We start from the raw sequence: 22,199 nt of genomic DNA, 5'->3' as shown, positions 1-22,199 counted from the left end.
CTAATGAGTGAGATTAGGTCTTTGTTTAGCCACATTCTCCTAGATGATGAATTTACAAATGAGGTATTTATAGGTACATATAAGTTACATGCTTCTTCAGTATAATAAATTAACTCATCATACATTTCTTGAACACTTTTGGTATGAAAAATAATAGTATTGGAGATTTCCTTACAAATGTTGATTGGTACTGAAGCCAATCAACATTTGTAAGGAAATCTCCAATACTATTATAATCAGCTTTTCTATATACAAATTTATTTTCCTCTGTATTTACATTCTTTGTTTTACTTTTAAAAATAAAATCAAAACATAGTATCAAATGACCTCTGGTTATGTTTCCTAAAACAAATTTTCTATCGATGGCACTTATATTTGCTGAGTGAGTGGTGAATATTAAATCTAAAATGTATACGGTAGATTTATTTGTTGTTTGATATGTTGGTAAATTTACATGCTGATATAAGTAATTGTCGTTTATTATTTGATAGAAATCATGCTCAATGCCTGATGGTCTTTTAATAGAGTTTATAGATCCATTGGACCAACTTATCTCAGGAAAATTAAAATCTCCAACTATAATTAGATCTTTAAAATCTTTTAGGTCAACATATTCTCTTGCAGTTTTAAATACATTTTCAATATCCGTCATATCCATGAAATCACAAGGTCTATAAATGCATCCAAAGAGATATTTATCATGGCCAAACTGGACAACAGCCCAGACATGCTCTATTTGACTCAATGTAAATGCATTGTCATTAAGTTCATATGAAATTATTTTGGAATCAATATCAATACATACACCTCCAACTCGACGACCATCACATTTGTCTTTTTTATATAAACAATAACCATCCAAATTGCAGAGAGAAGCAGGTTTGAACCATGTTTCAGTAATGCTAATAATTGTAGGATTGTAAGTTGCAACTACTAGTTTAAACTCATCAAATTTGTTGTCAAGAGATGTGGCATTTAGGTACATGCAATTTATATTACTCATATTCAATATTACTCATAGATAACAGGCGATTAGCCTTACTGCCTAAATTCGATTGGTTTCTTTTTAAATTTTTGGGATCTGATTTCCCACGGATACCATACCAAAAGGGGTCCGTCTCCTTAAGGGCATTATTAAGTTTATTTCGTTGTGTTCTGAGTATGAAACCCTGTTGACGTTCAGCATCTGTTATATCTGGAGATATGTAGATATTTTAAAAACTTGGAAGCAATTTTAATTTATTGGATGAAATTAGTATTTTGTTTCGTAGATTGGAATCAGCCAAGTTAACCAACAACGGACCTGGCTTGTCGAAAATTTTACTTCTTAATCGTCTCACATTTTCAAAATTTATGTCTTGAACTCCAATTTCTGTAAATATTTCCAACACTTTCGCTTTAATTTAAACTACTTTATCGTCTAAAGAAGCTTTATCAGATTCTGACACTCCATAAATAATAATATTTTTAGCTCTCTTTTTACGTTCATTTAATTCATTTATAGTAGAATTTGCTATTATAAGTTGATCGTTTGGTTTCTTAACTTGTTTCCCTGATTTTTGAACTTGAATCCAATCATTTGCGCTTGATTGTTTGACTAAAGATTAAGTTTGCGCAATGTCAAATTTCAATTGATTTATTAATTCTACATTAAGTACTTTTTCTAATTATAAAAGTTGCAAGTGCTCATATTTTTTTTTTCGCTCTTCTCTATTTTATTTATTCTATCAGAAAGTGAAAACAGAAACTGTGAAATTTTGCCACACCACTCATGCAATATTTTCGAGGTTGCTGAATGGTTTCCTTGTCCAAAGGCTAGCCAATTTTCTTCTGCCAAAAATTGACAGTCCATTATTTGATGTAGGAGGGCAACCACTCGTTACAGTGGATTACCTCCTGGTCGAGAATTATTTGTATATCTTGTAAACACAGTATTGCACTTATTACACAGGGACTAAAAAGTTTCAGTATGTGTTTTTTTCCGTATATATATATATATATATATATATAAAATATATGTATATCTATATATTTATTCATATATATAATATATGTATATCTATATAATTATTCATATATATATATTTATTTATTTATATATTATAGATATGTATATATCTATATATTTATATATATATCCTATATATATGTGAGAATATATATATATAAATATATATATATATATATATATATATATATATATATATATATATATATATATATATATATATATATATATATATATATATATATATATATATATATATATATATATATATATATATATATATATATATATATATATATATATATATATATATATATATATATATATATATATATATATATATATATATATATATATATATATATATATATATATATATATATATATATATATATATATATATATATATATATATATATATATATATATATATATATATATATATATATATATATATATATATATATATATATATATATATATATATATATATATATATATATATATATATATATATATATATATATATATATATATATATATATATATATATATATATATATATATATATATATATATATATATATATATATATATATATATATATATATATATATATATATATATATATATATATATATATATATATATATATATATATATATATATATATATATATATATATATATATATATATATATATATATATATATATATATATATATATATATATATATATATATATATATATATATATATATATATATATATATATATATATATATAATATATATATATATATATATATATATATATATATATATATATATATATATATATATATATATATATATATATATATATATATTATAATATATATATAAGCCCCAGACATGGCTTTTTCAAGATTAAATAATTTTTCATTACTTTCGTTTTCATTCATTTTACTCTTAACTTCACCTTTAGTAGAAGGAGCAGAAAAAGGTTCAACTGTCTATTTCCTTTATCCATTTTTAATTATCTGTCTATCTGATAGCCCAATTAGCTCATTCAACAGGATCTGTAAATCTAGCTATTTTTAGTTTACATTTTGCTGGATTTTCTTCGATTGCAGGATCAAATAATTTTATTACAACTATTTTTGATATGAAAACTGTAGTATATTGTTACCTACACCTGAATTATCACCTCCCCCATTAAAAACTCAAAATGAGGTTGCATTTGCAGGTTAAAGCTGCTAGTTGTGTAACGCCTTCGTACTACCTTGATAAACATAAACAATAAAAAAAACACCAGGAAGACAAAAATTCTAGAAATAAAGTTTCTTGGTTTGTTTTGAAATTCAAGTTCCATACTTTTGAAGTATATTATAGGAAAGGCTAAAAATGAATGACAGTGATAAAAGTTATACAACTATAAACTAATAAGTTATAAGTTTACATAAAAACTCCTTACTATACTTTTAAATCTGTCTTAATTATTACCTCCCCCTAGTAAATCGCTCAATATTAGATAACTTAATGGTATCAAGTGATAGTGATCAAAGTTATACAAATATAAGCTTATTAGTTATAGAACTACATAAAAATAATTTGCAAATATTTTTATCCATCTGAATTATCACCTCTCCCTCTTGTAAATCACTAAACTTACCTCTGAAATATTAAATATTAAAATCTAATGAAATCCTGAAATAGATTTTTACATTTCATGGAATATTTACATATAGCACATGTAGTAATTTTAACTAAAACCTTAATGAAAAACTAAAAAACAAAAACAGTTCAATACTTGAACAAAAATTTTTATGTAACAATAATAAAATAAGAAGTTTGATATATCTAAAGCCGCAAACAACATTATTTAATTTATTTTATATACTTATTTAACATATAAATTCACCCCTAGGAAATCATTCAATATAAAATGGTAGAATAATGGTATTGATTAATAGTGATAAAAACTATGCAGCTATAAGTTTATTAGTTATATAACTACTTAAAAATACTTTATAAATATTTTTATTTCTGAATTTTTATTTCCCCCCAAGTAAATCACTTGTGTCTGAATTACAACCTTCTCTTTGTAAATCATTTGGTATAAGATAGTATTATAATGGTATTGATTAATAATGATAAAAATTATACAACTATATAATTTTTATTATATATTAAATATAGTACATTGCATGTTTATATTATATATAAAATGAAGTACAGTAAATGGCACAAGTATTTTTTTTAAGTTTTTTTTTTTAACTTATCTGTTTTCTCATGTTTTTTTAAAACTGTAAAAAATGTAAATGTGGTGTAGTGGTGTAGTGGTGTAGTGGTAGAACCTCTCGCTTGTGAAGCGAGCGGTCTACCACTACACCACTACCGCATTAGGAAATTTTTAATAAAATTAGGAAAAATAAAGTTAAAATAATTAAAAAAATTAGGAAAAATAAAGTTAGCAATAAATTACTAATCTTAACATGTAAGAAGTCGGCATCAGGTCGGCAAAAGTATCTCAACACAAAGGTTTTACTCTAAAACATTAAAATGAGGTCAGCAATTTTTTGAATATATATATATATATATATATATATATATATATATATATATATATATATATATATATATTAAAAAAAATAAATATATAATGCTGATATGTTTAATTAAGAAAAATGACAAAAATAAATATAACATTATAAAATCTTTAAATTAAGCTAAACTGATTATAATATGTTGGACTAATTACAAAATATAAAATATTTGTAATGTAATTTAACTAAAATATATGTATAACTAGTCTGTTTATAGTTGTATGGTTTTAATCACTATCATTATTATTTTATATATTAAATGATATACTATGGGAAAGTTATAATTCAGACACAAGTTTTAAGTTTTATAAGGGGGTGGTAGGTGTAATTCAGACAAATAAAAATATTTGTTAAGTATTTTTATGTAGTTATATAAATATTAAACTTATGACTGTTTTTATCACTATTAATCAATACCATTATCTTAACATTTATACTGAATGGTTTACTAGGGAGGTGATAAATCATATGCAAGTTTAAAAATTTACTTGAAGGGAGGTGATAATTCAGACATATAAAAATATTTCTAAACTATTTTTACATAGTTATTTAACTGATGAGCTTATATTTGTATAATTTCTATCATTATCACTTGATACCATTATAAGGTATTATTATCTCTTTCTACAAAATCACTCAAAATCTTATATTGAGTGATTTTGTAGAAGGAGATAATAATTCAGACAGATCTAAAAGTATTTGTAAAGCAGTTTCATGTAAACTTATAACTAATAAGTTGTATAGTTTCTATCACTGACAATCTTCTTATATCGCCTCTTTTTATAATACATTTCAAAAGTATTGAATTTGAGTATCAAAACAAAATATTTATTATGGTAGTATGGGTGTCTTAGGTTAACTACTAATAGTTATAACCTGAAAAACATCATTTTGGGTTTCCATTGGGATGAGGTGATAATTCAGATGTAGGTAATAATCTATTACAGAACAACAAGTATTTTGGTTATATAGGTATGTTATATGCTTATTTAGGTGTAGTCTATAATGTTTTATTGTATGGGCTCATCATATGTTCGCTGTAGGATTAGGTGTCAATACTAGAGCCTATTTTATAACAGCTGCTATGAATATCGCTGTTTCTGTAGGAGTTCAAAATTTTTTGTGGATTAGCAACAAGTATGGAGGAAAGATTAATTTATCCATACCCATGTTGTGAATAGGGTTGAGCTTTTACCATTTTTTTTACCATTTTACCGGTAAATTTTGATGGTAAATGGTAAAAATTAAGAAAAAAGTGTTTTAAGCTTTTTCTGCCATTTTTATTAAATATTCATATCAAAACAAACAAATTTTGAACTTTTAAATTAATTTTTCCATTACAGATGGCGTCTGATGCCACTTGATGCATCTTATGAATTAAAAGAAAGTGTTAGTGTTTATTTTTTTTTATTCATTTTTTATTCAATTTTATTCAATCATTTTTATTCAATACTATTATTTATTTAGTCAAGTAGTACTTTAGTCAGTCAACTGACACACATAAAATAGTTACAGTTTTCATAAAAAAATGTCTGGAATCTGGAAACATTATGAAAAAGATCATTCTGAATGTGTTTGCAAGATATGTGGGAACAAAACTCAGTTCACAGGATCTACAACAGGAATGCGGTACCATCTTGGTCAAAAACATGGGATAAAAAGCCCCATGACAAGAAAGAAACAAGAAAACCTGCAGCCAAAACAGCCTCCAAAATCTCAACATTTTTTCAGAAGGAGTCAATTGGTGAAGTTCATTCAAAACTGGTAGCCTTGGACGGATTTAGTTTTAATGCTTTAACCAAAAGCACATTCATTCGGTCGGCAAAATTGTTCCTACAGAACATCAAACTTGCTACACTCACGGGGTTCATACGGCCGTTCACGAAGTTTTGTATGAAAAAAATCAGAGCAACAATTTGGACGAGGAAAAAGTGGAGAGCGACAATGACGAGGAGGAAGATTCAAATTCGGACAACGAAGAAAATTCCAGATTCATTGATGACGAAATCAATGAAAGCATTTCTCTCCCAAAGGTCAAAGTTCATTTCCAGTCTGTCATCATCAAAGTTAGGGAGATTTGTCAAGTTGTTAAGGAAATCTCCAGTCAAAAATGATGTGCTCCAAGAAGAAGTTAAAAAACACCACTGCTGAGAAGTTGCTCTCATTTTGGACTGTCGAACAAGATGGAACAGCCTCTTGGCAATGATTCAACAGTTTCTAAAAATCAATGAACAAATTGGAGTTGTTCTTGCAGACATTTCTCCAAGTCTCATTTGCACAGAGCAAGAGTTGGACATCTTGACCGACTTTGTTGATGCCCTTGAACCAGTCAAATTGGCAGCTGAAGCTCTTTGCATGAAAAATGCCACCCTGTTGACAGCAGAGGGAATCTTCAAGTTTCTGATCAATAAATTGAATCAGAAAAAATCCAGCCTTTGCATCAGAATAAAAGATGCTGTCTTAAAGCCATTTACAGAGAGGAGACAAAGCAACTTTGTCAGTCTGTACAAATATTTGTCCAACCCAGACTGCCTTCACGAAATTGAAGAGCATGAAATTTTTAACATGCTTTCTAAGACTGTTCTTCAGAAATCTGCAAAGTCGTTGCTTTCAAGGCTTTTCCCCACAAAAGACATTGAAATCCTGGATCAAGTAGAGAGAGGCAAAGGACAAAAAGAAGCTGAAGAACAACTTTCTCTCCAGGAAGAGTTGTAAGAGGCATTCAGCCAAAAAGTAGAGACATAACTCAAATGATGAGTTTAAGGCCATTTCAAAAGAAATGATGGTCTTTGAAGCCACCAGCAAAAAAACTGCAAATCTTGTGCTGTTATTCAATGCTCTGGAAACTCTCCCTCCCACAAGTGTTGAATCGGAGAGAGCATTTTCTGCTGCTGGACTATTTGTCACAAAAATTTGATCCAGATGAGTGAATGAGAGATGAAAAATAAATCCTAAAAATTGCAGTTTTTGTGTTTTATTCATAGCTATGTCTAAATTATGTTAAGGAGTCAAAAGAGCATGTTATTTCATAAGAATTTCTATTTTTTAAAATTTACCATTTTTTTAGCATTTACCGGTAAATTCCTTTATTTTTACCAATTTACTGGTAAATTTAAAACCCGGTAAAATCTCAACCCTAGTTGTGAACTACTGGTTTTATATTTTTATTTACTTTAGGAAGTTTAACTGGTGTAATCTCAGCTAATTAGATTTTTTATTACACAATAAATATTATGTAGCTCATTTTCATTATGCATTATCACCATGTGCAGTATTTGCTATGGAATTTTAATTGGGGATGAGGGGGGGTTGGTGATAATTTAGGCAAAGGTGGTAATCTACTACAGATAAGAGGATTTTTTACAATTGGATTGTTGTGTAGTTATATATATTTTTTTGTTATCCTGGTCTTTAAGATTATTTGAGTTATTACCAGTGTTATCAATATAAGTTATAATAACAGTATTATTTATCTATGAGGATATTCACATAACTACAGCCTCTTTAAACTTATTTTTAGAAGCATTATTGGAAAATGGATTGCACCAAATGCTTACGTAATCAACATTCTAGTATTTCATTAGATATTGCGAGAAATTCTTCAGATGAAAGTATTGATTATGTTATCTTATCAGAAGCAGAAGTATTTGATTCTGAGAATACGCCCCTGGTTAAAAAAAAGCTGATCAAAAATAAGAAAGACTTACTTGTTATCATTTCAATGGGATTAATATTTTTTGTAGGCCAAACTGCAAATTCTGTTATTGCACCTTTCTTTAGTTTAGAGGTTGTTTTTTTATCATCTCAATATACTTGTGTGTATTGCGAGTTAACTGGGTTTATTATTTTTACAAACATATTTGTTTATTTTTCTATTATTATTATCATTATTATTATTGTTATTATTATTATTATTATTATTATTATTATTATTTTATTATGTATTATGTTATTACAAGCTGTGAAATGCCTTTTTTTCATGTGCCATTACTTAATAAAAATGATTTATACAAGTTTACTTCAACTAATAATATTATAATATTAAGTATTTTTTTCCCACTTCTAATCAAAATATGGTTTCCGCATTTATGCATTAATCTGCTGAAGAGTAAAAAGTAAAACATAATAAATATGATAATAGTCGCTAATATTACCATATGAAAAAAAAAAATGCTTATAGTATTGAGCAGTGAGATAAGATAAGGAGTTTTTAAGTTTAGAGAGAGAAGTTTGTATCCCACACTTTTTTCACGAAACATAAAATAAAATTGTACTGTTGAATAGTGAAGGTTATTGGTTGAAAAAATTCTTCACCCCTCCTGTTGGGAAATGGGCTAGCGACTAGCTATAGCCTAGTTTGTCTTAATTTTAGAGATGGTTCTTTTACTTACTTTTTTTTACTTACATGAGTAAGTTAATTTTTATGAAAAACTAAGTTACATAAGTATTTTCAAATGTTCAATGTAAATTTACATTTCCGTAAAAGTAATTAATTTTTTTAAAACAACTTTTACTTTATAATGTATGTTTTTTACTATCTAAGTAAGTTATGTAAAAATAGATTATATCAAAAAGTAATTTACTTTGACATGTAAAAGTAAGTCAAAAAAAAAAGCTGTTTACTTTTACATTTAAAAGTTAATTACTTTTAAAAATTACATTACATAATATAATAATAATAATAAAAATTACATAATAATAAAAATTACATTACATAATATAATAGCTCCTAAAACTGTAATTTACATTTACCCATAAAAGTAACTAAAAAAAAATATATTAAAAAAAACTTGCATATGAAAACAAATTACATAAAAGTAATATGCTACCAAATGAAAATTAAATTTACAAATAAGATAATATTTTTAAAGTAGGAGTTTTTCATTTTAAAATTAATAACAAATTTTTATAAAAAATAAGTTACATTAGGTTACATTTTATAAAATTTGTAAAGTAAATTAAAAGTAATCTATATAAAATAAGTAAATTTACTTATATTCTACAACAACTTTGAGAGGATCTTGTGCAACAGTAATGCAAAAAAGTAAAGTCGAGAATTCTGACAAAGCTGAAACACACCAGTGAGAAAGCGCACATACTCAGAAAGGGTAGACTATTTGAAAGGCATAATTGGCATAATTGTTAGTTCTTTTTACAGGTTTTTTTTTATTTAAAAACTAAGGAGGGAAAATTTAAACCAGTCCTGGATTATGGGAGCTACAACCCCATGTCCCACAGATTTAAAAGCTCTGAAATTTTTAAGAAGATGCTTTATTTTTGTTTTGTTTATTTTTTCCATTTTAATAAGAAAAAAGGCCACCTGCTTAAAAGTATCCCCAGACCCTGCAAGTATTAATCTGACACTGGTTTTAGAAACAAGAGTATTTTATGGGCCTGAAAAATTTAGATCTAATTGTTAAAATATTTTTTTCTGTGTGTAGTATCAGTGACCCAACTACGGCAAGCCAGTGTAAGCATTATTTAATGTCCCTTTAGCAACTAGGCCCAGGGCCTTGAGGCTCAAGATGTATTTAAAGAGTTTTTTTTGTTGTTTTTTTAGTAAAAGTTATTGTTCCAGAGAAACTAAAACTGGGCACCTGGACCAGTATGCCTACTGGCTAAAAATATTTTGCTACGCCACTGTGTAATATATGTATAACCCAAGCTGTAGCTAAGCAATTATTTATACGTAGATTAAGAAATAAAACTTATGGTGATTAGAGCCTGGAAAAAAAAAATACCCTCAAACATTTACCATCCCTTCCCTAAATGTGAGGGCAACAAATTAGTAACTTTTATTTTTTAATTTTTACACTAAATTTTAGTCGAAAGGTTTTATAAATCAAAATTCAAAGGTTATGATTATATAAAGTTTACACCCAAACCGAATATGATTATATAAAGTTTACACCCAAACCGAATAAGGTGGTTGTTTCAACATTTCCCCAAACATTCTAATGTGATATAAACAAGAACATACTTAAGTTTGCCACTTAAGTATGTTTTATTTACCAACAGTATATTTATTAACCTAAATCATTGGTTTTTCATTATTATAATAATATTACATCTCAAAATTTACACAAGTAGACATTATATTATTGGTTACTATAAACACTTTAAATTAGCTTAATTCATTAGACGCGGTCCGCAAACTTATATTTACGTTGTAGGGAAAAAAATAAAAAATGGTAGCTTTTTAGTTCTGTAAAACACCAACTTCTACTTACTAGTATGTAAATTTTACTTTAACTTTTGCAAATTTTTAAAATGGTCAAATGGTATTGCGTTTCTGCTTTATGCTTCAATAACTTTAAATCAAAAATTCTAATGGTCTCCTTATTAAATACTATCATTTACCGAGATCAGAAAGCGTACAAAAAATCTATATGAAAATGTTTAAAACAAGTGGCATGAACTGGGAAAAAGGACATATATGTGGAGCTCATTGGAGCAAGAAAGAAAGAGAAAATCCAAACAATTTGCCAGACATTATACCAGATGACCAATATGAAAAAATAAGCAAAAAACACTCACTAGCTAAAATAAAACTTGAATCATATAAAAGCCCTAGTGCTATGTTAAAAAAAAGATACAATTTAGCAAAGAGAAAGTTTGAACTAGCCACACAGATAAAAAACAGTTTTTCTGAAAAGTTGTTGCGTAGCTCTCCAAAACGAGGTACTACAACACCATTTATTTACAAAAAGAAAGCTTTATCTAAAATAGTATTAAATAAAAAGCTTAACTCCACTGAAGCTCAAATGAATGACATAAAAATTTAACTTGAAGAAGTGAAGGAAAAAATTAAACAATTGCAAAAGGCACTTCATATAAAAAACATTGAACTTTCGAAGCTGAAATCTGCTAGCATCACTTACCACAAAAATGTAAATAGTCTAAAAAATAAAATTGAACAATTCTCTCAAAAACAATTTGAATATAAGTTTTTAATAGAACAGCCAAAAACGTTTCAATACTTATGTGGATTATCAATAAAACAATTTCAAATTATTATAGAATGTGTTACTCCTTATACACATTTAATACCATATCTAGACAGTGAAGTTAATGTATCGAGCCGTAGAACTACTGATAAAGCAACAGAATTATTTTCTGTTTTAACCATATGTAGACATGGGCTACATCAAGGGGTAATGACCTATATAATAGATAAGTCGAAGTTAACAATGCAAAGAATTTTTATTGGATGGGTAATATTTTTAGCTACTATATTTAATAAGATAAATTTGAAACCTACATCTGGATTTTTGCTTAAAAAAATGCCCAAAAGTTTTATTGAAACAGGACATGGTCCGACAGACCTTGTAATAGATGCAACAGAGTTTAAATTTCAAAGTGCATCAAATTTCGAATTGAATTTTCTAATGTTTTCTAATTATAAAAATACTCAAACTGGCAAAGCTTTGATTGGCATTTCTCCTCATGATGGAGGAATTTTATTCAGTGAAATTTACCCAGGATCAATCTCAGACTCAGAAATTACTGAAAAATCAAATGCTATTTTGTATGTTGAAGAAGAACACAAAGTAATGAGTGATCGTGGATTTTCTATTCAAGATTTTTGTGCAAAGAAAGGCATCTTGTTAAATAGACCAAAACAAAAAGATAGCAGTCAATTTTCTGAACAAGATATTGCTAAAAATTTTGATATTGCTGCAACACCCATTCACGATGAACGTTTTATTGGAAGAATATGTAACTGGGGTATCATGAAGACGGTTTGGCCAATAACCAAATTGATATTTAATCATCTACTTGGCAAATGTTAGGCCATATTGTTAATTTGACAATGGAACCTATAGGTCCTAAAGAATAATTATTGGATTTTTCATGTATGTACTATTTAGTCATAAAAATAAACCTTAACACATTTGAAAAAACTAAACTTGTTATATTATGTTAAAATTATTTTGATCTCCAAAATTTACAACGGGCACAAACTTTGATAACTTTTTTATAAATTTTCTTAATGGTTTTAACATAATAAAATCAGGTACATGACCAATTATATTTTTTCCAAAACTGAGTAGATCCTTGATTTCAAGATGATTCCATGTTTTTATTTTCTTCCCTTCATATATTACATCTACTATTTCTTTAATAATTAATAATAAGGTATTATTTCGTTCAACTAAAAAACATTTTGATGTATTGGTCTCAGGATGGAAAGATTGTAAAACACAAAACTCTGCATCTGTACACTCAATCTGTAGCTGACACTGAACATAATATTGAGGGCAATTTGCTAATGTTGTTATTGAACCAACACAACCTGCTGCTCGAGTTCTTACTACTAGTAAAATGCCTGATGGACCTAATCCATCAGGACTACAACCATATTTATTGTCGAATAAACTATTAAAATATCCACATTTTTCAATTTTTGCTTTTGAAAGTAGTTTGAAATTTTTAATTGCTGTATTTTCAAGTAATTTACCTCTTTTAATATTTTCTAAATGGCTTAGGTCTGGTGTAGATGTCAGATTTTTAATTGCATCCCAAAATAATGTAAAATTAAGTTTTCCTAAAATCCCAAGTAAATAAGGTAATCAGCTGGCTGTAATTTTATGTTTTCTGTATTCATGCCACTCTTTAGTGTTTTGTTCTAAGTTTATGTAATTAATACCAGATGGTTTTGGAGTCACACAGTTACTGATGTCAATATTTACATCACCATTAGCAATTTGCTTTTTAATGATACTATAAAGTTTGTTGTCTTTTAAACCATCATAAACACTATGTGCATTAGTAATTTCAATATAATTTGGGATGCTATTTGTAATACTTTTTGTTTTATTTAAACAAATTTTTTTTCCTGAAGTGTTCTCAGTTGAATTATTAGTAAGTTTATTAATGTAGAATTTGATGTTTTCAATTTTAGTATTATATATGTGAATTATATTTTGATCAAATAATGGAGTATTGCAATAAATATGGTCTGATAAAGCAAACGCAGTTTTTTGAGTGTATTTATAGTGTAAATGTTGACCAACAGATGACTTGCGTCCATATTTTGATTTCATTAGTACAGAATAAACATGTTCCTCTACAGGCATTTCTTTTTTTAACTGTTCTTTTCAAATTTTCAATAATTAATGACACATTTCTTTTAAAATAATTTGGTTCTGGATCAGCAGCTGATATAACTGTATTTCTATCTCTTTTTTTCATTTTTGCAGATTTTGGTTTAATTTTATTTAATGGTACCATTGGAATAGATCCTTTTTTTGATTGATGGTGCCACTTTTGTAACTGTTCTGTGAATGATAGAGCCAAAATCTTTTCTTTTGTATCATTATAATGTTTCAAAAACAATAAAAGAGAAATTATGTGGCAGCACAACACTTGGACCAACAGGATAACTACAATGTCCTTTTTCAGGATTAAATCCATCAAAAAGTAAAACAGCTGGTCTCATATCTTCGCCATAGGATTTTTTAATCATCGCTTTAACGTATGTAACATTTTCATAGGTTAATGTTTTAACTGAAGCTATTTTACAACTTTGTAGCATTCTGAATGCTTTTTCTTGTTGTCCACAGCTACCATACTTTTTATAGTCACAGTATCTGTAAAATATATCTCTACTATAGGGTATAACATCTCATTTAGCTGTAATTAAAGGTATTTCAAGCGGATCAAGACTGCATTTAAAACAATAGTACATGTTTGCTTTTGCTTTCAGTCTATTTGTTAGCTTTGGGAAACATAAATATATTTTTATTTTGTTTCTTAGTTCTTTTAAAGTTCCTCCTGAAGATTGTCCTATCTCTTTTAACCATTTAAGGCATCGCTCTTTATTAAAATTTTCTACTTTTTCAGACATGATGAATAAGGAAATAATTGTAGCAGTGGCAGTAGTGATTTGCTTGAGTTTTTTATAAACAAAGTTGCCATCTTTGCTTTTTTCCCTACATCGCATTAAATTAGTTCCAGATCTCTGAAATGAATTTGGCTAATGAGTTTAATATAGTTTTTAACAACACATTAAAAGACATCATTTGTACATAACTATTAATAAAACTATTAGTGAAAGATGCTGTTCATTAAGTAATTCTAATCAGTTTGGTGATAAAAGGAATCACCACGTTTTCAAATTATGAAACCTTATTACATTGCTTTAGATGTGGTATAATATCACACAATACTTGTATTTAAATCAATTTAAAATTAAATCTTGTACTTTGTTTAATTTATGTTTTCGTGGATGATATTTTTTAAAACCATTTTATTTGTATGTTAAAAAAATAAAATTATTCAAAATTTCTGTTATTTATGGCATATTTCTTCTGTTTTAGTATGTTATTTTAGAAAAAGATATCTTTTTCTAAAATAACATACTAAAGCAGGAGAATTTGGTATTTCATATATATTAATTTTTATTTAATATATTTTTTTTTAATATAAGTTTTTAGGAATATTCCAAAAAAATACAAAACTATAATTGTCAACTAAAATCAACTTATTAAACTCAATCTTCAGAAAAACACATGATCATCAATTTTAAATGACAAGTTTTTAATGACTTTATTATGTACAGATATTTAGGGGCTTGGCAATAAGACTATTTTTGTCTTCTTCTTGCCCCCGCCATTTGTATATTTTAGGAAAGAAAAGTAATTACTCGTAACAGTAAATTTAGAAAAATTAAAAAGTGAAAATCAGCCACTGAATTAAAGAACGTCTCCATGTAATAAAAAAACAATAATCGATGACCAAATTAAATTAAGAAAAACAAATTAATTTTGATAATATTGTTTGAAAAATACAAATGATCTTGTAGAATAAAGTCACTTATAAAAACTTAATTTTCTTTGTTATTCTTCAACAAATTTTAATGATAAAGTCCACGTCATTTGATTACTTATTCACGAAAAAAGAGTTAAATTAACTTTTGCTCTGAACTTTTGAATGAGGAACGGAATTTGATTGTCATATGAACTTATAACTTAATTAAAGATAATATTTTAAATTTCCTAATTAATTGGGGAGGTTGCTCATAATTTATATGGTCATAATTTTTGAACACTAAGAGATTATTGCATGATATTAGAGACTTGTTAATGAACTTATATTTAGTTTATAATGTTAAAAAAAATGTATATATAAATGTTATAAACTCATTGCTCTCACATTAATGGCATGACAGGGAGATAATCATTTTAGGGGTTTATCGTTTACAGACTCTGATAATCGCAATACTTTTGAAAAGCTTTACATAACATGAAGATATAAATGTTTAGAGTTTGCTCCATGTCATTACATTAAGTTAATTTCTCAAACAAAAAACAAAAAGCTTGCTACAGGCCTGATTTTAAATATATGATTGGAATCTGGTTGTTTAAATATTGTGATTTGCACTTATCTTAACTTTTTTACTTAAAATTTAAAAAAATTCAAACTAAAAAAGTAACAATAATTTACTGAAAAAAAAGAACTTGATGTTATTTCATCTATATGATGAAATAACATCAAGACACTTTTCTTCACAATAAACCATATAATTTTAAATTTAAAAGTGTGCATTTTTGAACCACCCTACTAAATTCACTATATTAAATAAATTTAAAATTGTGCATTTTTGAACCACCCTACTAAATTCACTATATTAAATAAATTTAAAATTGTGCATTTTTGAACCACCCTACTAAATTCACTATATTAAATAAATTTAAAATTGTGCATTTTTGAACCACCCTACTAAATTCACTATATTAAATAAATTTAAAATTGTGCATTTTTGAACCACCCTACTAAATTCACTATATTAAATAAATTTAAAATTGTGCATTTTTGAACCACCCTACTAAATTCACTATATTAAATAAATTTAAAATTGTGCATTTTTGAACCACCCTACTAAATTCACTATATTAAATAAATTTAAAATTGTGCATTTTTGAACCACCCTACTAAATTCACTATATTAAATAAATTTAAAATTGTGCATTTTTGAACCACCCTACTAAATTCACTATATTAAATAAATTTAAAATTGTGCATTTTTGAACCACCCTACTAAATTCACTATATTAAATAAATTTAAAATTGTGCATTTTTGAACCACCCTACTAAATTCACTATATTAAATAAATTTAAAATTGTGCATTTTTGAACCACCCTACTAAATTCACTATATTAAATAAATTTAAAATTGTGCATTTTTGAACCACCCTACTAAATTCACTATATTAAATAAATTTAAAATTGTGCATTTTTGAACCACCCTACTAAATTCACTATATTAAATAAATTTAAAATTGTGCATTTTTGAACCACCCTACTAAATTCACTATATTAAATAAATTTAAAATTGTGCATTTTTGAACCACCCTACTAAATTCACTATATTAAATAAATTTAAAATAAGCAGCTGTTGTGGTTATAAAAATTAATCAATTTTTTTTAAATCAATTACTTTTACTTTTTTAACTTTAATTTTTTTTTTTTAAATAATCTTGATGTGATTTACATCAGTTATTTAAAAGCATTTTTAAAAGACTGTTTGGTTTTTTTTTTGCTTTGGAAATGGCTCTGCATTTTGCAATTTTAATCTAAGTTTTGTATTTTGGCTTCTTTTATTCAGCGAGGTTGTTGTTAAAAAGCAATCGAACCAAAATGAAAGTTATTTCTGGAAATGACTAGTTGGAATAATTGTTGTCTGGAATATACTAATTCAAATTAGTTTATTCCAGACAACAGTTTTATGAATAGCTATTAATAAATAAACAAAAAAATAAAATTAATTTTAATTTCTGTTGGAGTGGCTGTTATGACCAGGGCCATCCCTAATGAGGGGTGTAGGGGTATCCCCCTTCCCCCTCCTTAAGCTGTTATATACACATTTGAGTTTTGTACATTTAGCATATCAGTAGGCAAGTTTTGAAGTATAGTTGGCAAATGTCAAATACCAAGGACCTTTTTTTTTTTTTTGCGTGTCTCTAGTTGGCAAAAAAATTCATATGACCCTCCCCCCCCTACCATAAGAGACCTCTTAGGGAGGAGAAATGACAATGACTACGCTGAATAAGAGAAGCAAAAAGAAGCAACATAGCTACAAATATGCCTTCCTCCTTTATGGTAAGTTTTTATCAGGGCCACTAACGTATTTCCTCCTGACAAAAAAATTATTACTAAAACAAATAAATCAAAAAAATGCCTTTTCAATGCTTTTTTTGCAAAAAATCTTTTTTCTAAAAAGTTATGAACCCCAACTTTAAAGAAAAACAAAATATTAGAGGAAAAAAAATAGGGGTACAGCCCCCTTTCTTTACACAAATGCTGTCAAGATAAAGTAAAATCAAAGTAAAGTCTGAAAGATAAAGTAAAATCAAAAAAAAAAGGAGATTCAAAAAGGTGGAGTTCTCAAGTTTGCTCTGAAAACAATTTTAACAAGTACATTTATTAAATTTACACATATTCTGGAAGTTTCGGAGCTCTAGCTAGTCTGGAAGGTAGTGAAAAAACAATCGCAAGATTGCGATTGATTTTCGAAGTCAAACTAACGTTTGAAAAAAAATTACATTTTTATTCTAAAGCACTATTTTAATTGTATAAGATTTTATTTTCTAATCAGCGGGTAATAATGTGCGGGTTGGAAACCGATGCAAAAAAAAGAGCTTTTTAGAGTGCCCACAACCTATAGCAGAAGATTGATCAACTTTCCTAACCATCTTTTTTCAAATAGATCATATTTGATAAAACACAATAAAAGATTATATCTGATAAACACTCCTTTAATCATATAAGTTATATCAGATAGTTTAAATGACTTAAAATTTTTTAAAAAACTGTTTAGCAGTTGATGTCTTTGTGGATACCAAGAATGTTAAATTGCGTCATATAACCATAACAAAATACTTAATTGAAAAGGCAAATACAAAGAAAGAAAACTGGAGAAAAAGTGCGCACTAATGAACAGTGACTTAGTCAAGGTTTGCATGCATGGTTAGCATCCAGTAGCATAGCTACTAGATGCTACACATGCATGAATTACCCATAGCTTAGAAAATATGCCCTTTCTCTCCTGCTAAAGTTACATTTCAGCCACTAACCTATTTCTGCTTAACAAAAAAAAAAAAAAAAAAGATAAATTAGCAGCCTCTATTAGCACTCATGCGGCAGGGAGCCCGTCTCTACCATTAAAAGTAAGTTACATTTACAAGTAAAAGTAAAAATGCAAATTACTTTTACTTGTAAAAAAAATTACTTTTTCAAGTAACAGTTACTCATTTAAAAAACTTAACTTAAGCAATTAAGTTTTACATGCTATATAATTTATGTTAAAAAAAACGATTTACTTTTAAATGTAAGTAAATTATATATTTTTATACGAGTTATGTAAAGTAATTTACGCTTAAAAGTAATTCGCGTTTTTACATCAAAATAAGTAAAAGTGTCAACCCTAGTAATTAATGTATCTTTTAATACCTTTTTATACAAATTGCATTGTAGAATCAGCTTTAAGCTCTACGACTTATAGAAAAGTTATTCAGTACATTTTCAGGAATACAAACTTTACGAATTTCACTTCTAAGTTTAAGTTTTTTATAATATATTTAAACAAAACAGCTACATGCTTTCTAATATATTTAAACAAAACAGCTACATGTGGATTTTATTGTCAAAAAGAATGAGAATAATATTAACAATCAATCAATCATTTGTTTCACGTTATAAAGTAAATACAAAGTTAGGATCAGTCACAAACAGTTATTTAACTGACAAAAATATGACGATCTACAAATATTCATTATAAATTTGATAACATATATATACAAATATTCATTATAAATTTGATAACATATTACTAATACATGAATAATATCAGGTAATATTATAATAATAATAAAAATAATAATATTAATATTATAATAATAAAAACAAAAAAAAACACAAAAAAAAAACACAAAAAAAAAAAAGAAAAAAAAAGGCACTTATAAAAAAAAAAGAAACTAAAAATAATAACAGGCTTTTAAATAGAACGATAACAATACAGTAACAAGAACATCAGTAATAGCATGTTATTTAAGAAAAGAGTCAAAAACAACTTGAATTTTACAGGTACAAAGTATAAATTCATAGCGACATGAAAAACAATTATTGAGATAAATAACACAGCAGAAGCTTCATTTATTATTTTTATCTTGGATAAATTCCTTGACTTGGTTGATGAAGAGAGCTCTACTTCTTTTTTTTAGATAGGTTGTCTTGATTTCAGAGGGAAGATAATTCTATGATTTAATGGATATATATTTAATGGAATTAATGCCATACTTAATTGTTTGCTTTAAAGGTATTACAAGATTGTTACATGATGCTGATCTAAGACTATGGCAATGACTTTTATTAACAAATTTATAATAACTATTGAAGCTTATTTGTAAGTTATCATGCAAACTGTCCCATACAAGTGTGCGATTCAGTAGAAATATTAGACCTTTTAGATTCATAATTTTTGAGAGATTATAGAGGATTTTAGAGTCAAATCTATTCGATTGGAAATAAACTATTTTAAGTGATTTGTTTTGAAGGCTTTCTATGATCTTTGTATACTTTGACTGATTTTGCCCCCATATCTGACAACCATATAGCATATGCAAGTTAAATATAGCATACCATTTATTTATGAGAGTCTCATAGCTAACAAAATGCCTGATCTTTGCCAATGTTCCATTTGCACGGATGAGTTTAAGGGCAGTCTGCTTCGGTTGGTGTGTGAAGGAAAGATTTTCATCTAACATTATTCCTTAATACTTTATATGAGTAACAAGATTTAACTTTTGGCCACTGATTCTGAAATTTAATTTTTTATGAATTTGTACAGAGTGTGGTTTAAATAGAGTTATTTCAGTTTTTTTAGCATTTAGGGATATTTTATTTGATCTTAACCATTGAAACAAGCAGGTCAAGTTGTAATTAAGGTGTTGATTAATTTTTTTAATTGGTTTTTCAGTTATAAGAACATTAGCGTCATTAGCAAAATGATGTTTTTGAGAACTTGGTGCGTGTGTTTGAGTCATTGATGTAGATAAGAAAAAGGAGAGGGCCAAGAAACCTTGGGGAACACCTACAGATATTGATTTGGTATAAAGAGAGATATCAGAAATTGTAACAAATTGAGAATGGTTCAAGAGGTATGACTTAAACCATGAGTGAGCAACTCCTCTGATACCATAACAATGTAACTTTGATAACAGAATTCTATGATCCACAGTGTCAAATACCTTCTATAAGTCAATAAAAACCCCACGAGTAAATATGTTATTGTCTAAAGCTTTGCATATAGTTTTGGTTATGCAGGGATGCGGAGTCCCAAAAGGACTCCGGCTTTATATCTCTACTTTTTCCAAGTCTGTAGTGTTCAGAAGCTCTAAACATGTTTCTTGACTTATTATCTGCTATAATAAAAAAATTCATGAGATTTAATGACTTGAAACTTATCATTTTTAAGCCCGGAGTCCTTGAGTCCCGGAGTTCTTGCCGCCATTATACCTACGGACTCTGGACTCAAAAAACGATTATTTCTCTAACCCAAGTCTCAATTTTTTTTCTATTATTGTCCATAAATTTTTTTATATTTTTAAAGCTCCTGGATACCAAAAACTAGGATAAAGTAATCTTTTTGTGACTTTCTAATCCGGAGTCCTTTTTGGGACTCCGCATCCCTGCGGTTATGTCTATTAGTGCTTGGTTAGTACAATGTTTTTTGCAAACTGAAGCTTATATAGACAATTGTGCTGGCTTAAAAAACTTTCTAATTTCTTATACATAAATTTTTCCAGCAGTTTACTGATATTAGATAATAGTGATATTGGTCGATAATTGAGATGATTTGTGTTTGAGCCTTTTTTCAAGATTGGAATAACCCTATCAGTTTTAAATAGGTCTGGATATGTTCCAGATTTAAATGATTCATTAATTATAGCTGTTAATGGATAACTTCTTTTGATGCTAAGATAAGCATATTTGTGGGAATGGGACCTGTGCTCTTTTTTGGATTCATTGTGGACCAATAATCTTTTATTTCTTGTGGTGTAACTGTTGATATAAAAAATGATTTTGGGTTACGGTTTTTTAGAAAGTGGCTAAAGTTATGCCTAGAGGGTATGGTTTTTGGTGATAGATTGTCTGCAATTGAGGAGAAATGATCATTAAATAAGTTAGAAATTTGCTTTTTGTCAGTAATAGTCTGATTATATACATGTAAACTTTCTATAGTATTACTATTACTATTTGCTTTTATATTTATTATGCTTTTTATTCCAATCCAAGTTTTTTTGAGTTCATTAACACTTTCATTAAAGTATTTATAGTAATATGTTTTTTTTTGAGACATGAGTTAGGTTGCTTATTTTATTTCTGTAATGTTTGAATTAGTTGAAGAGTTCCAGTTTTAAGAGCTCGTGTTTGCATTTGATGTACTTTTTATGAAGTTTATTCTTTATATTTATGGAATTAATAATGCCAGCAGTTACCCATGAGGTTTTTTTTTCTTTAATGGCAGCCAGTACAAAAGGTGCATGATTGTCAAGTGCCTTGTTAATAAGTTCTAAAAATTTTGAAAGAGAATTATTGATG

The 22,199-nt window shown here is 27.1% G+C and overlaps 1 protein-coding gene across 1 annotated transcript in view; it reads left to right on the top strand.

The window, feature by feature from the left end:
* Positions 1-22,199, top strand: part of LOC101238321 (MFS-type transporter SLC18B1) — a 90,816-nt gene that overhangs the window by 14,907 nt on the left and 53,710 nt on the right. Inside the window, exon 2 of the mRNA XM_065796192.1 lies at positions 8,116-8,382. Within this exon, the coding sequence (XP_065652264.1) occupies positions 8,131-8,382 (252 nt within the window). The 5' untranslated portion in view covers positions 8,116-8,130. The remainder of the gene's footprint in view (positions 1-8,115; positions 8,383-22,199) is intronic.

The sequence above is a fragment of the Hydra vulgaris genome, chromosome 04 (assembly GCF_038396675.1).
Source record: "Hydra vulgaris chromosome 04, alternate assembly HydraT2T_AEP".
In the NCBI taxonomy this organism is placed as follows: Eukaryota; Metazoa; Cnidaria; class Hydrozoa; order Anthoathecata; family Hydridae; genus Hydra; species Hydra vulgaris.
This window is presented reverse-complemented; position numbering and strand designations above follow the sequence as displayed.